Source organism: Camelus ferus, chromosome 3 (assembly GCF_009834535.1).
Source record: "Camelus ferus isolate YT-003-E chromosome 3, BCGSAC_Cfer_1.0, whole genome shotgun sequence".
Taxonomy (NCBI): domain Eukaryota; kingdom Metazoa; phylum Chordata; class Mammalia; order Artiodactyla; family Camelidae; genus Camelus; species Camelus ferus.
The window spans coordinates 43,337,676-43,352,430 of NC_045698.1; the positions used below are offsets into that span (position 1 = coordinate 43,337,676).

Sequence of the window (14,755 nt, forward strand, 5' to 3'; positions counted from 1 at the left end):
TCCAGAAAAGCAAGGCATAACTATGATTATTTATATGACTAATAGGCATTAAATTAATCATGAAGGCTTCAGAGCATTCTTCAGAGATAATCATTAGTCTATACCCATGTAAAGGATATATTTTTGCAGAATTTTTGAGTTTGCAGTAAAATTCTTAGAAATAATTAGAAATTGAATACTTAGTTCAGTAATAAAAAGTCATTCTTTAGATTAAAATACAGTTATAAACACAAAAATCCACTCAATTCATACTCATAGTAAACCATTAGGTAGGTGGGTGGAAGATATTATTTCAGGAAATAGTCATTCTTTAGTAAAATTATTTTTCACTATTGCTCCTTATTGCAGATAAATATTTATTTTTCTTTTATTTGTATAATCAGAATCTTAAAATTCTTTAAAGCCTGACCAAACCATTCATTTGTTGTTCTCATTTCAGTGGGATATAGGAGGTAATTTTTATTAGAGATACACGTGTACTTTAATGCTCTATGATTAAGAAGCAAAAACATATTTTGCAGAAAAAAAATATTTGAAACCACACCAGGGAAAACAATTTGGCTCTCATTTGTAAAGGATAGGAATATTAACATTTTGGGGTTAGACTGAATTCTTTCTGGAGAGAGGGGTTTAATTCACCTAGTTATGGTACCAGAGTAGAACCCAGGAGTAAACAAGGTGGTAGCACAATTGCCTACTAAAACAAAGCTCAGTCCCCGGTAGGTACATTTCTGCCCCCATCCTTCTTCAGGAATGCTACCTAAATGTTAAGTACAAACTCAACTGAGTATGATGCCAGTTATCCACTTGTCCAAGGGTAAGTACAAGAAACAGATCTTTTCCAATGGGTACTCTGTGGGAGTCAAAAGAAGCCATTCCGGTACATCAAAAGAATTGCTAAGGATTGCTGGAGCTCATCCATAGTGCGCGGCAATGCTTTAAGAGTCACATGCCAAGAGAGGGCAAAAACAGAAAGCCATAGCAAGGGTGATCCCAAGAGTGAGACTAGATTGTAGGAAATGGGAAAGCTGTGGCTTCGCTGGTTTCACAAAAGACAGCAAAAGACCCATTTTCCACCAAGTTAATTTGGCTCTCTCTCTCTTTTTTTTTTTTTTTTTGCCATAAGCACAGGGTGAGTTTCACTGATGGGGAAAATGAAAACAGTTCCTGGCTTTGCAACAATAGAAATTTTATGTTAGAGCAGCCGGCAAAGAAAAGAAAAAGGTCAGAGGGTACATTCCTCTTGCTGCAACATGTTTTCGCCAGTTGAACCTCACCTTTTGATTAACAGAGCTCAGACAGCAGATAGTTGGAAGTGTGAATGGGGCAGAAAGAGGAGGCAAGTTTTCATGGGTGTGTCAAAAAGATATTGTGTGAAATATCTTTGTAAAAGTTAACTGAAAGAGGCTGCACACTGTCTGCTCTTCTGCTGGGACCTCCTCTTTTCATTAGAAGGAGAGCTTCTATCCCTCTGGGAAGAACAGGGTCCTTGTTCTCACTTTGCTCTCCATAGCTACTCAGACATTTATTTCAATTAATGCTATTTACTTTTACTGATTTTTAACTCATCTAGAGAAGCGGTGGACTTTGTGGTGAAGTAAGTAACCGGAAGTGTGAGAGCACACCCTCTCCTTTGGAAAATAAACAGGAGAGACTGTATGGGACAATAATCATCTCTTTCCTCCTGAACAAAGGATGAAGACGATGGTACAGATGCTATCTAACTAGAATGTCTGAGACAGTGACGGCAGCATTTCTTGACTCATGCTTACCCCAGAAGAGTCTTCCTGCATTGTTTGTGGAGAGACAACAACATCCACTAATTTTTTTTTTTGAGGTGATAGTCCTAACATGTTTACTCCATGCCCTCATCTCCACTTCCTTCCCCTAAGCTTTGACTCAGCTCTCTCAATGAAGATAGCAGAAATGTGATTAAAAGTCCCCTTAGTTTGTACATATCTCCTGAGGCAGCTTCCAGGAGAGCCTAAGAGCCTCAGAGAGCCATTTGAGCAAGTCACTTCTAAGCCTGGATAGATAAGAATCAAAATGCTATCTGTAGCAACATGAATGGGCCTCGAGACTATCATACTAAGTGAAGTAAGTCAGACAGAGAAAGACAAATTCCATATGATATCACTTATATGTGGAATCTAAAAAAATGATACAAATGAACTTATTTACAAAACAGAAACAGACTCACATCAAAAACAAACTGATGGTTACCAAAAGGGAAAGGCAGAAGAGGGATAAATTAGGAGTTTGGGGTTAACAGTTACAAACTACTTTATATAAAATAGATAAATCAGGTCCTACTGTATAGCACAGGGAACTATATTCAATTATGCTGTAATGACCTATAATGGAAAAGAATCCAAAAAAGAATATGTATCTGAATCACTTGGCTGTACACCAGAAACTAACAATTATAAATCAATTACACATCAATAAAAAAGTTTTTTAAAAAGAATCCAAATGCTAAAAGTAGGGTAACAACAACCTGTATGAGATTGAATTAGGAAGAAAATCTGAAAATGATATATGGAACGGAAACATATAATAATATACATCATCTATTTCTCAAGGCAATATATATTTGGTGTTTTATGTTAAAATAAAAATACAATGATACAGAAAAATGTAGGTCAAGAGACCAATGTGAAATGAGTCTGCACATGAAGTTTTAGTGTTTTAGTGGTTGGCACAAATTTTTTCTAGTTTCTCTTTTTGAACTTGTCTATTTTTCTCCACTTTTTGTAGAAAGATGATGTGTTATAGGGTTTTATGTTCAAGCCTCCTTGTTAACTATCACTACTTTATTCAATCTTATCTTCAATTTATTCTTTAAAACAAACCCTTTTCTCCCACCCTATTTTCACAAGAACTTTGTTTCTGTTCCGTTGTTTCTCTTATGGGGAACACTTCTCTAGCTTCCCTATTCTCTTCCCTACTTCAAATCTTATATTCCTACAACATTCAGTTCAAATCCATCAACTAAAAAGCCTTCTGATCTTACTCCAGTCTATTGTGACCTTCTCAGCTCTGAATTTCTATATTACTTACACATTTATACCTCACAATCCACCATTTTATTAAACGCTGTCTTACGTTATGCTTTAGCTGTTTCCTGGATAGTTCTTATGTTCCCAAACTTATAAGGTTCTTTTGTATTTTCCATAGTGCCTATCCCAGTGTGTTTAGTAAGCACCCAATTATACTTACTGACTTGGGCTGAAATCCTAAAAATGCTGCAGTCAATCATCAGGTCTCCCATTATGATTTTCCAGTAACAACATTGTCATCATTATCAAAGACTACTTATAGACTTCTGTAAGGGTCATGGGCACTGAACTGCAAGTAAAATAACTACTAACGTGTACAATTATGTAAAATGTCTATTCTTTATCAATGGATTTTATCTTCCAAGTGAATTTAGGAGCTAATACACCCACTGTTAGGGAACAGAAGAGTTCATATTGTTTTTCATAACCACTGAGTGATAATACCAAGAATATCTCTACATTTGATTGAAACACAAATAAAAGTGAGGTAGGCAGAATGTAATTACTGAAGCTGGACTATGGCCAGGAAACTTGGGAGAACACTCCCAATTCCTGCCAAAGATTCCATGGATAACCACAACTGGGCAGAAGCTCCATTTCCATGCACCATCTTAAACACACTCCCTCTTTTAGCCCCATGCCTCTAGCAAAATAAGGCTATTCAGGCAGAAAGATTCACAAGGGAGAAAAGTTACATCCAGAGTTTCCTAAAGAACAATGTTTAATTTGGTTTTTGTTTAGTTTTTGACAAACTTATGAGGTCTACAGGAAATACCTAAAGCAAGTACCACAATGTTTCCAGCAGGAAATGCATCCTGTTTTGCTACTTGGAAGAATGACCTGTAGTTATATATCCAGGTACTCATTCTTTCTAACAGTAACCAACACTACAGAAGGTTTCAGGTCTTCTTCGGGAAATGTGAAGAACGATATAGTGTGTGTTTGTGTATGTCTCATGCAGAATGAGGAGTCAAGAATTTACTCTACCTCCTACCTCATTTTTTTCATAAGGCCATTTTTCTGAGGCCTTGGGATTATATTAGGCTTTTTAATATATATGTATGCCAGAAAAACATTATCTGAGTCAGATCTTCCTCACTGATCATGTAAGTGAGGTAATGATAAAATCTGATTTTGACTCTTTGATATGTTATAACCCACAACTCCAAGTTTCTTCCCCAGACACAAGAGGTAATTAAAACATATATAGATAAATAACACGTGATAATACATTAACAAACTCATATCCAAAAGTTCTATAGTTAAGCTGGAACATTACTTGGGAAAAAAGATACAATATATCACTAATTCTGAGCCTATAATGCTGTTCAAGAAAAGCAAAGGAGAAAAACCTCTTATAGGAGTACTCACTATAATATTCTCTCAAATTCACTTTATGCTTGTTTTCAATCAAATTGGTGACTAGTTTCTAATTGATTTCCCTGACCCAAAAAAACCTTACTCACTGACAATTAGCAATAAAATATAACATGGCCAAATTCACTGTTATGCAGTCCTTACTTGTTGAGTTCTAAGATGCTCACATGCTCAGGTGTCCTTAATATTAAATGCTTTGGTATTGATAGTTAAGACATCTCAAAACATACAGCCTCAGATTTCCTTACTTCTGACCAGTCCAGAGCCACCCACTGAGGTGGACATGACTGGTTGTTGCAGGGCTCTTTTTCAATAGGCCGATGTGTTAAACAACCACTGTAGTCCAGTGTCTCCTCCTCGGAGGGTCCAATCTTCCTGATGCAGAGCACTGCCCTTGTGCGCATGCCACCATCACAAGTCTTGCTACATTCCAACCAGTCCCCAATGAACCACCTGCAGCAAGAAGTGGAAGAAACACAGAAAAGCATTTCCTCAGTGCAGCCAGAGATTGCAGCTGAGTGAAGGCAGATATCAGTGGACTATCTCCTCTTCCCAGAAGAGCCAACATTTCAGTGTCTGTTGATGTGACAAATGACAAATGGAAGATCTTTTAAGGAAGAGGTAACTCACTGCCAGCTGCCTTCTAGAGTGTAGCGTATGGACTTTGGAGCAGGCAGAACCCAGGTTCAAGTAAGCAATGCACTATGTTTTTAAGCTTCTTTTTCTCCTTTTTTAAATTAATGTCTAAAATGATAACAATATCAATCATGAGATTGTCATGAGGATAAGCAAGGTAACATATATGAAGTTCATAGTCATGTGCTGGTAAATGTTTAACAACTGGCTCCTCATGGGAGTGAGGGAATTCTGATCTGTTGCATTTGCCAATTTTTATGGTATAAATACTTCACTATGGCCAATTTCAAGCTAACACCTTGACATATTGAACATGAAGAAGAGAAGATACACTAGTTAAAGTGGTCTGAGGAGCCGGTCCTAGACAGCTTCAGCACACTGCTGGTAAGCTTGCAACAGTGTCTGACACATAACAAACAAGAAACAGTAGCTATTTTTATTACTACATTGAGACAGGCTCTCCTACAATTGAGAATTTTGTGACAAAGCCACACTACAGGAGCTATGGATTTGTTTTCTGATTCCCAGAAATAAACATCAGGCTCTGTATAAGATGGATGACTTTACTGTCCTTGTAGGGATAGAGATAGCCCAGGTATCCATCCTAAAGACAGGAGTCTTAAAAACCCTGCAGCAAGAGCAGGGCCCTGAGCCAGCTCCCTGAAAATGGAAATTCCTTGCTTTGGCCCCTTTAGTCTTGTAAACAGCTTCTACACAGCTAATGTGGAAGAAACTGAAATGTCTTAATAAATGAACATGTCTCACGTTTGTAGGTATACCACTCCTTTTGCCTAAATTCATCAATAAACTTTCATATATATAATTTCAGGGTTGTGTATGTGTGTGCACAAGTACGTCTGTGTGTGTAATACTTCTGCAGGACTCACTCTATTGGGTACATTAATTGGTCCAATGATGTGAATCATGATCCAAATCAGACCAACAAGAGTTTGGCCTTAGAATTTTTATATCTCAGTGAGAGCAAAAGGAACCCTTTCCTCTCTGGTCACAAAGGTATATAAAGTGGCCATGTCCTTGTCAAGTGGAATTAGCTGATCTGAAAGAATGCAAAGGAGCTACAGAGTCCTGAAGGTATTTGAGTCCTTGATTCTAGCCATTCCTGAAGGGTCCACTCTTATACTTCCCTCAGCTTTGGTATATAAACCAATAAATCCTCTTAAGTGCAGAAGCTAGCTAAAGTTGAAGTAGTGTTGTTTCCAACCAGAGTCCTGACTGATGTATTACTGTATTTAATGTAATGAATACATGCTGCATGCCTACTGTACCCAAGGCACTGTGTTTTATAGAAGAAAGTAAGACCCCGTTCTCCAAAATCATGAAAAGTGCCATGATGGAGCTAGGACTAGATCCCCATCAATTACCATCTACTGAATTTCATTTTTAACTTTGCCAAATAGAAGAACCTAGATCACAAGCATGAAGTCAGAAGATTTCTTCAATCTATGATTATAAGTCATGCACCTACCCTAAATGGATATGCTTATGCTCTTGGGGAAGAGACTATCCAGACAGGAGAGTAGAAAGTTTAGGAACAAATTTCTAACTCTTTTCACGAGCTTAGCTCATTGTGCCAGTTTTGTATGTGGAAGATGGTACCTTAGTAAAGTCAGAGTACTAGTATCCTAAATTTGAGCATATAGTTAGCCAAATAAATCACAATGGCCTTTGTCCATTATTATTTGTATTATCTTTACTTACAGCGGGAAACCTACAGGTAGAAACATTATAATTAATTACAATTAATTAATCAATCAATTTCTCAGACTTAAAATATATTTTGTCAAAATCTAAAAAATTCAGTCTAAAATTTATTTAAAGAATGACAACTTAATCCTGAATTTTGAAAATCTGACATTATATGTTCTTTTTTCTAGGTCATTTTCTAGGGGAGACTTAAAGTGATTTTCATAATTCTTTCTGTTTTATTTTCCACAGATGAACATGGATTCCCAAGCTGTTAGTACCATTTTTGGTAAAGAGGAAAACCTGTACTGAGAATAATACTTGCATGCCAGCCATAGTGAAACTCTGATTCAATGCACAACAGTGATTTCATCACCAACATAATGGGATAAAACAGAAATATGTATAACTCATCCACAAAAAGTTCACTCATACCACCTCCAGCCATGATCTCATTAGGTCTCATAATGTAAGAGGGATGGAGGCCTTCAAATTAAACACAGGTGCCCAGAGTAACAGCAGTGATTCAGGAGGTGTTGCTGTTCTTTGCTGCATGAGGTCAGGGCTATCTCCGCCTTCTCATTTGTTCTCCTCTCTTTTATTGCCAACCACCTCTTAGACTAGATGTATCACTATAGCATTAACTCAGAATGTATAAAAGTATTAACTACCCTCCCAGTTACCCTTCTGTCTTTAACTCTGATTTCAGGCTTCACATTTAGTCCCTGTTGCATCTTTATTGCTCACCAAATCATCCCTTTCCATATCTCTCTGAAGGATTAAGTCACCATCTAGTTATGTAAATAGTTTCGCAATTTTACCACTGCCTCTGCTTTCCCCAGTTTCACCACTCTTCTGTCCAGTTTAAGATAGACTGTTTCCTTTACCTTCATTCTCCATGCATTTGACCCTCTGAAGACATTCTCATTTTTTTTTCCTCCTCTAGATTCAGTGGTAAAAATATGAACACAAAAATCTTCTCTGAAAACATCAAGTGCTGAATCATTACAGTCATATGTAGAAATATTCTTGCTATTAAAAGACAGCATGGTCAAAACTGAACTCTTGGATTCTCCTTTCTTATGGTGGGGCGTTACTTCCTTTTCTTAAGGTGGGGCACTAGCTTCCTATCAGCTTCCTCCCGCCTATCGCATTAATCTCACCATTTTCATTCAATGCCTCTAGAATTCTCATTTTTTTCCCTATCCTTAGTCACCTCGCCATCTTGACAACCATTCCCTTTCTCATGAAAGTGCTACCACTCTGAGCACACTGCTTTCTCCCAGCGAGGCTTTCACTGGCTCTCCAAGGTCTTCCAAATAAATAATAATGACAATAACACACAAGGATAAATCTTACTGTCCTCTATTTTTCCATACTCTACTTATGAAGTCTCCAGTATGACTAAAAGATATTTAAAATATTTCATTGTTTGAAAAGACAATTTCTGATAAAAAAAAAAAATACCAGTTAGGATTTTAAATGAATGGTATTGGGAAAACAATAATATTTGAAAATAAATACAGATCCTTTCCTCAAAGCAGGCAAACATATTTCAGATAGATTAAAGTTTACATTAGAAATTTTTTTGAAAATATAATCATAGAGTGAGTTAGATCTTCCTAAACATTACATGAATGAAGAGCATAAAAGTTTGAGTTTTCCTATATAATATTTAAAAATAGATCATAACACCATAAATAACATGGAAAAAATATTTGCAACATATGCAAAAGAGTTGATATTCTTAATACATTAAGAGTTCATACAAATCAATAACAAAATGTAAATACTTCAGAAAAATGAGACAGGTCATGAAGAGGAAAACAAAAAAAAAGTAATACAAATGGCCACTGAACATGATTTTTAAATGTTCAGCTTCACCAGCAATTCCAGAAATACAAAATAAAACAACAATCAGAAACATTTCTATAAAATGTAAACCCTGTGTTTATAGAAATATAAAATAGTTAAAAATTGTTTTTAAAATAGTAATACCCAGCATTGTTCAGTTCAGAGAAATGACAGTCTTATATATATAATGTCAGTGGGAAAATACATTCATATATTCTTTCTGGAGAACAATTCGACAATATGTCTCAAAGACTAAAATATAACTCCATTTGAAACAGAAATTTTATTCCTATTCATTTAGCATAAGGGCATAATTACAGACAGCAAAGTTTTAGTAGCAAAAATGGTTAACACTGTGGAATAGAAAGGGATCAAAAGCTAGGACCCAGCCAAAATTGTTCAACAGTGGAAAACTAATTTAAATAAACAGTGACATATCCACTAAATGTTGTAGACAGTGTTTAATGTTCAATGTGTTGACAACTGACTACAAAGCATCATAAACAATATAATACCATTTTGTTATATACACGTGTCTATGTAGACAGAAAAAAGATGAAATATATAGATCAAAATATTAACAGTGGTTTTACAAGTATTTTAAGTGTTTTTTGTGTTTCTTCTTTCTACTTACCTGCATTTAAAAACCTTTATGCTTTAATATGTATTACAAAAAACAAGTACAATTATCACACTGTCATCTGAAAAAACTTATTTCCTTTTCTTCCTTCCACACTCAGAGCTTAATTGAATTCAGTAGTCTTTCAGTGAATTTTATCTCTATAATACCACTGTCTGCCGGGAATCTTATTACAAAAGAAAACCATTCTGAAGAATTTAGATTTCCTTTTTCATAGTCTGAATTTGAAGGAATAAAGGATAAATTACAAAGGAACTAAGAAAAAATGGACTAATAAAGAGTAATATTTTAAATATGTATCATTAGCATTTTCCAAAAAAAAACCTGTCAGCCTAAATTTTCTCTTTTTCAAATTCCATTCTCTCCAAAGTTAAAAAGAAAGGTAATAAGTAACTTTTTATTTCAGAACTACAAAAGGAAGGGAAATAGAAAACTTAATTTTAATCACATAGGTTAATTCAAATATGTCAATTATCCTTAAAGTGTTAAAAAAAAATCCCATAATATCCAAACACACAATATATGGGATGAAATGACCAACCATTGAAATTTCAAAGGACATTTGAATAGCATTTAAATTCAAACAAATAAAAAAGCTGGCCAAAATAGAACAGGTGTGACCAGGCCCACTCAGATGGCTTAAATGGCTGATCATGCCAAACATAATACCTTCAATACAGAGTCAGAGAATTAACTTGATAGGTTGAGACTCACAATTATATGAAAATATACTGAAGTTGTTGGAAATGTCAAAAATTAGTCCACAGTTTTTGAGCTTCATTTTGTTTTATATAGTTTTTCAGCTTCTCTTGAGATAAATTTATAAAAATAATTAAATGAAAGGAAAATCAAAAAACAACTAAATATCTTATCTTTGTTAATACATATCATAGGTTGTATTTCTGTACTTTCCTCTGCTTGCATTTTAAGGAGTTAGTTATATGGTGATCACATTTCAAAAAGAAGAGTTACGAAATTTTAAGTCTTAGAATAAAATTTCTATCAATCTAGATTCCATGTGTTCTTTACTTGCTTTAAATCTTTTCAAGAGACTAGGAGTGAATATCTCCCTTTAAGATTCATTCAGGCAGACAGTGATTTTGAATAATAAAAGTTCATAAGGCATTATTACTTTTTTGAAACAAATATCAGGAAATGCATTTTGCTTCAGCCATATTAGGAATCTAAATTCTTTATCCACTATAAGTCTCAAGTTTTTGTGACTCCACTTTTGGAAACAGGGATCACTTTTATTATAGAGCATTCCCTGCCAGCTCTAGAAAGCTTGGGATATATACATACATTGGCTTACTCTCTTTGTCTATATTAATTTCTTTTTGGGATAATTAGCTAACATGGGGGATAATGGTTACCCTGACTTCTCAACCAAGAATGAAATGCCATTCACAATCAGGCAAAATCCCTACAAAGATCAGTATGTTCATGATCAACTCAGCATCTTTGTCTTTTTTCACATAATCATTGCCTTTTGCTCAATCAAGAAAACTCTCTGTTCTTACAGATTATAAAATGTGGCCCACTGACAGCAGGTCTCATATTTTTAAATTTTACTTTTTCAAAAGTCACCATTAAGATGGATGGGCTCTCTTCTTGTGCTTCCCTTTACAGTGGATTGTAATTGCTACATTAATCAACAGAAAGGGACTGAAGTGTACCTCTACGCCTGTGCTCAACACTCAGAAGATAGGATGCCTTAGGGTGACAGAACTCGAAACTGGGTCAGCAAATTAAAGCAAAGATATTCCATTACAAAACATTTCTAAACTATTTAAAAAGTCTTTAGGCCTTTAGGATAAATATCTGGAAAAGACATGATTACACGCCAATTGACTGTATTTTATTGAATCTAAGATACCATTATCTTAGGTACCATGAAGATAGAAAAAATAATGCCAATTATAAGACATCATCAATTACAAAATGAATCCAATTTCATAGATGTTAAAATGTGAAAAGAAATATGCCTTGGAATTGATGAAATATGATCATTTCCAGCACTGTGCCAGGATCAATCTACTGAAGTTCCCGCTTTAAAGGAATTAATTACTAAAACTTATGGATAAACAGGAATCAAAACTTCACCCTCTGTGATGTTTTCATCCCCTTTTCTCAGCCTAATGTATTCATATTGTATGAATGTATGTTTGTAAATATGAATATCTAATGTTTTTTCTCTTTGTACTTGAAGAAAGTAATTCTCACTTCTTTCTCTTACTTACTCAGGTGGGCAGGGCTCAGTGTTGCAGGTTCTTTGATTTTCAGGTGGCTTACTATCAGGGTCACAGTAATTGTTCTGGACAATGGAGTTGTCATCCAACCTTTTACAGACCACCTCCTGTCTTTGGACACCTTGAGAAAAGGAGGACATCATTAATTGAAGAGTAGTTTACCTTCCAGTACGTTAGGTATGCATAGCTTTCCTCTGTGGGGCATCAACCTCACTGGATCGCTGCTGTCTTATCTGTTCCAGAAACACTTGACTGCTTCTCTAAAAAGGAGAGAAGTCCTGGTCATTATACTGCAAATTTAGGCAAAATTATTGTTCTCATATTTAGAAACATAACTGTTTTCAAGTTCAGAAAAGAAACTATTGGTCATTTTAAATAATTAGCATTCCCATTTGTATATTCTTCTTCGTGCTTTCCTTAAAAAAAACAAAAACAAAAACTTTATTTTCCCAAAATATAATCAGATAAAATGTATGAAACAAAACATTAGGGACAAATTTACTTTTTAATATTTTGTAGAACAAATCCCATCAATTTAGTTTTTGTTAGGAACACATAACATTCACACATGACATTTTTTTCCCTCCATTTAGAGATTTATTTTTCTGAAAGCCCACACAAAGTCTAGAATTTAAAGATTGCAGTGAGCCTCTTTGGACTGCAACCCATTAGTAGTCTGTTTGCTTTAACAGAGTCGGCCTCTGTTGATGACACCATTGTCAGATATACACAGATTCCATCAAATATTGACTCACAAAATACTTATCTCATTCTTAAAAATTAGTCTGTGTGAACTGTTTGCCATAACTAAACATATTCTTGTAAAATTTGTAAAATTCTAAACGTTTGTTTATTATTTATTGGCAAATATATCCACCACAACTTGCTCACATTTCACAAAATACAAAGACACACACAAACACACTCTTATTTGTAAACATGCCCAGTGATTAGACTTTATACATTTTCTCTTCAGTGTCAAGGAATCAAAACAAGCAAAGATAGGTATATCAAGGTCTCAGAGAAAAAGTCAAACTACAAGACAATGCTAAAAGTTTCAGATCCGGCAGAAGTAGAAGCTTTCTCCTGGAATTGAAAATAAAAGCACAAACTAAGCTATCCCCCTACTCACCCACCCCATCTCTGCAACCAGGATGGCTAAATTACCCAGAACCAGTTGTAAACCCAGCATTAGCAGTATTCAGGAAAGTCCAACTTCACACTCAGCTAAGCCCCACGGAAACCTTCAGCTTTCCTTTCTTTTTTTTTTTTTTTTTATCAGTTTTACTAGTATCCTAAAGAAAAGAGTTTGATCCCAAATTAGGGAAATTAATGTGAAACAGGATCATTCAGTGAAGGAAACTATCACCTGAAGAAGCACCAAATGCTTCATCCCTTCATCCCAAGGTCCCTTAAGAATCATGGGAATTCTGCAGGTGGGAGGGCCTCAGTCATCACGTTACATGCATTTTAAACTAAGTGCTCTGAATTTAAAAGACAGAGAAATCTACTTCCCTGATGGGGAAAACCATTAAGTCCCATAACCTCCATGATGGTGGCAAACAGTTGAAGAAGGTATATTTTATTCATTGCAGTGACCCAAGGCTCTTACCGCTCATCTTCAACAATTTTTAGGTTTTCCTAAATTTAGGGGTTTAAAACACAGCCAAACAACTTACTGGCAAAATGTCTCAGAGTATGCATTGTATTCATTCCTTCTCAACCCTCTGAATAGGCCAAACATTTCAGTTTATGTGACAACAATTTGGAATTTTTTAACTACTAAACTTAAGATTTTTGAGGAAGAATGATTCATAGCAGGCATAGCTGTGAGCCATTCACAGATGTTCCATAATATTCACCAGATATCACCCCATTGTGTCATTCCAGTGAGCAGATAACTAAGCCCATGTGATTCACCTAGACAAACATCTCTACCATTAGTCACAGGATTCAACTACCAACTGCCACAGTGGCTCAAAATATCCATCCACCCAAGGTTCAATGTTTTGTTCCTATCAGGAAGAGCTGGGGATTGTTTTTACAGGTTAGCATGGTTATTTTTTCTAAGTCTCTCAAATAGAATAATACTTGGCAGGGAGACTCAGACCATCCACATATACAAAGAACTTACAACTTCAGCCAACTTTTATAAATATGTTTTAATATTTAAAAAAATATGATTACACTTGCAAGGGTAAAGTTGGCATTCAGTCTAGTATCTTGATTGTTTTTCAGAAAAAGATAAACCTTTTCTTTTTCTTTTATTTTGTTTTTATTGAAGGAGGATAAACATTACAAAATGGAATTGATGCTGCTTTATATCAGTGGCAGAAACATTAATTCAATTTCTACAGGTTAACATAACATTGTACTTCCTTTAAATTAATCTTAGAAATGTTGTTTGGTCATAATGACATTAGTTTTAAAAAACAGCCTTTAATGTAAAAGCAAAGGCTCTAAAATTTGAATCACAGATGAGATATCAGTTATTAAAGGTAAGACTGATATTTGATTTGAAGACAAATGCAAGCCATGTATGATCCTGAAAAAATTTAGCTACATAACATTTATTGTTAAAAATTTGGAAGATACACAAAACCAGAAAGAACAAAATAAAAATTATCCACAATCTCTTTTCTTTGCTCTGGACCTTCATTTTAAGGCTATTTTGTTTCGGTGGGATCCAGTAATTAATTTACAATTACATAATACACCAACTTAAAATGCCATCTAAATGTGGTTAGCAGGTCATTCATTCATTCACTCATCAATTCATTCATTCAACAGAGAATAATTACAAAATACAAGGCACTATAGTTCTCAAGAGATACAAAGCTAACTGCTAAGAATTATAAGTTGATTTAATTTGGTCATTCTCCTTAAAAACTAGGAATTACGGTATTTGGGGATGTATTTCAGTGTTATAATTTCAGAATGCTTTAAAAAATTTTTTTTGTGGGGGAGGTAATTAGGTTTTTTTATTTTTAGAGGAGGTACTGGGGATTGAACCTGGGACCTCACGCATGCTAAGCATGCGCTCTACCACTCGAGCTACACCCTCCCCTAGAATGCAATTTTTTAATGAAGAAGAAATCAAGTCCTTGAATAAACAGCTGAAATAATTTTATGGAGATGCATTTTGCTTGCATTCATCTTTTATTAATTTTCCTCTAAAATGTTACATTATACAGTGTGGTATTTCACACTCAAGAACTGACCATGCTGGTAATCTA

General features: G+C 35.0%; 1 protein-coding gene across 7 annotated transcripts in view; it reads right to left on the bottom strand.

The window, feature by feature from the left end:
- The window catches only part of ADAMTS6 (ADAM metallopeptidase with thrombospondin type 1 motif 6), a 266,890-nt gene that overhangs the window by 22,258 nt on the left and 229,877 nt on the right, over window positions 1-14,755 (bottom strand). For 5 of the 7 annotated variants that reach the window (XR_004317186.1, XM_032473104.1, XM_032473101.1 and 2 more), the window contains 2 exons: window positions 11,511-11,640; window positions 4,685-4,889 (listed from right to left, as the gene is read on the bottom strand). Coding sequence is in view for 5 of the 7 variants with exons in the window: in XM_032473104.1 (XP_032328995.1) it covers window positions 4,685-4,889; window positions 11,511-11,640 (335 nt within the window). In the remaining 2 variants the exon portion in view is untranslated. Of the gene's footprint in view, window positions 1-4,580; window positions 4,890-11,510; window positions 11,641-11,680; window positions 11,780-14,755 lie in introns of those variants that run through there. The other 2 variants (XR_004317184.1, XM_032473111.1) reach the window with 2 other exon arrangements.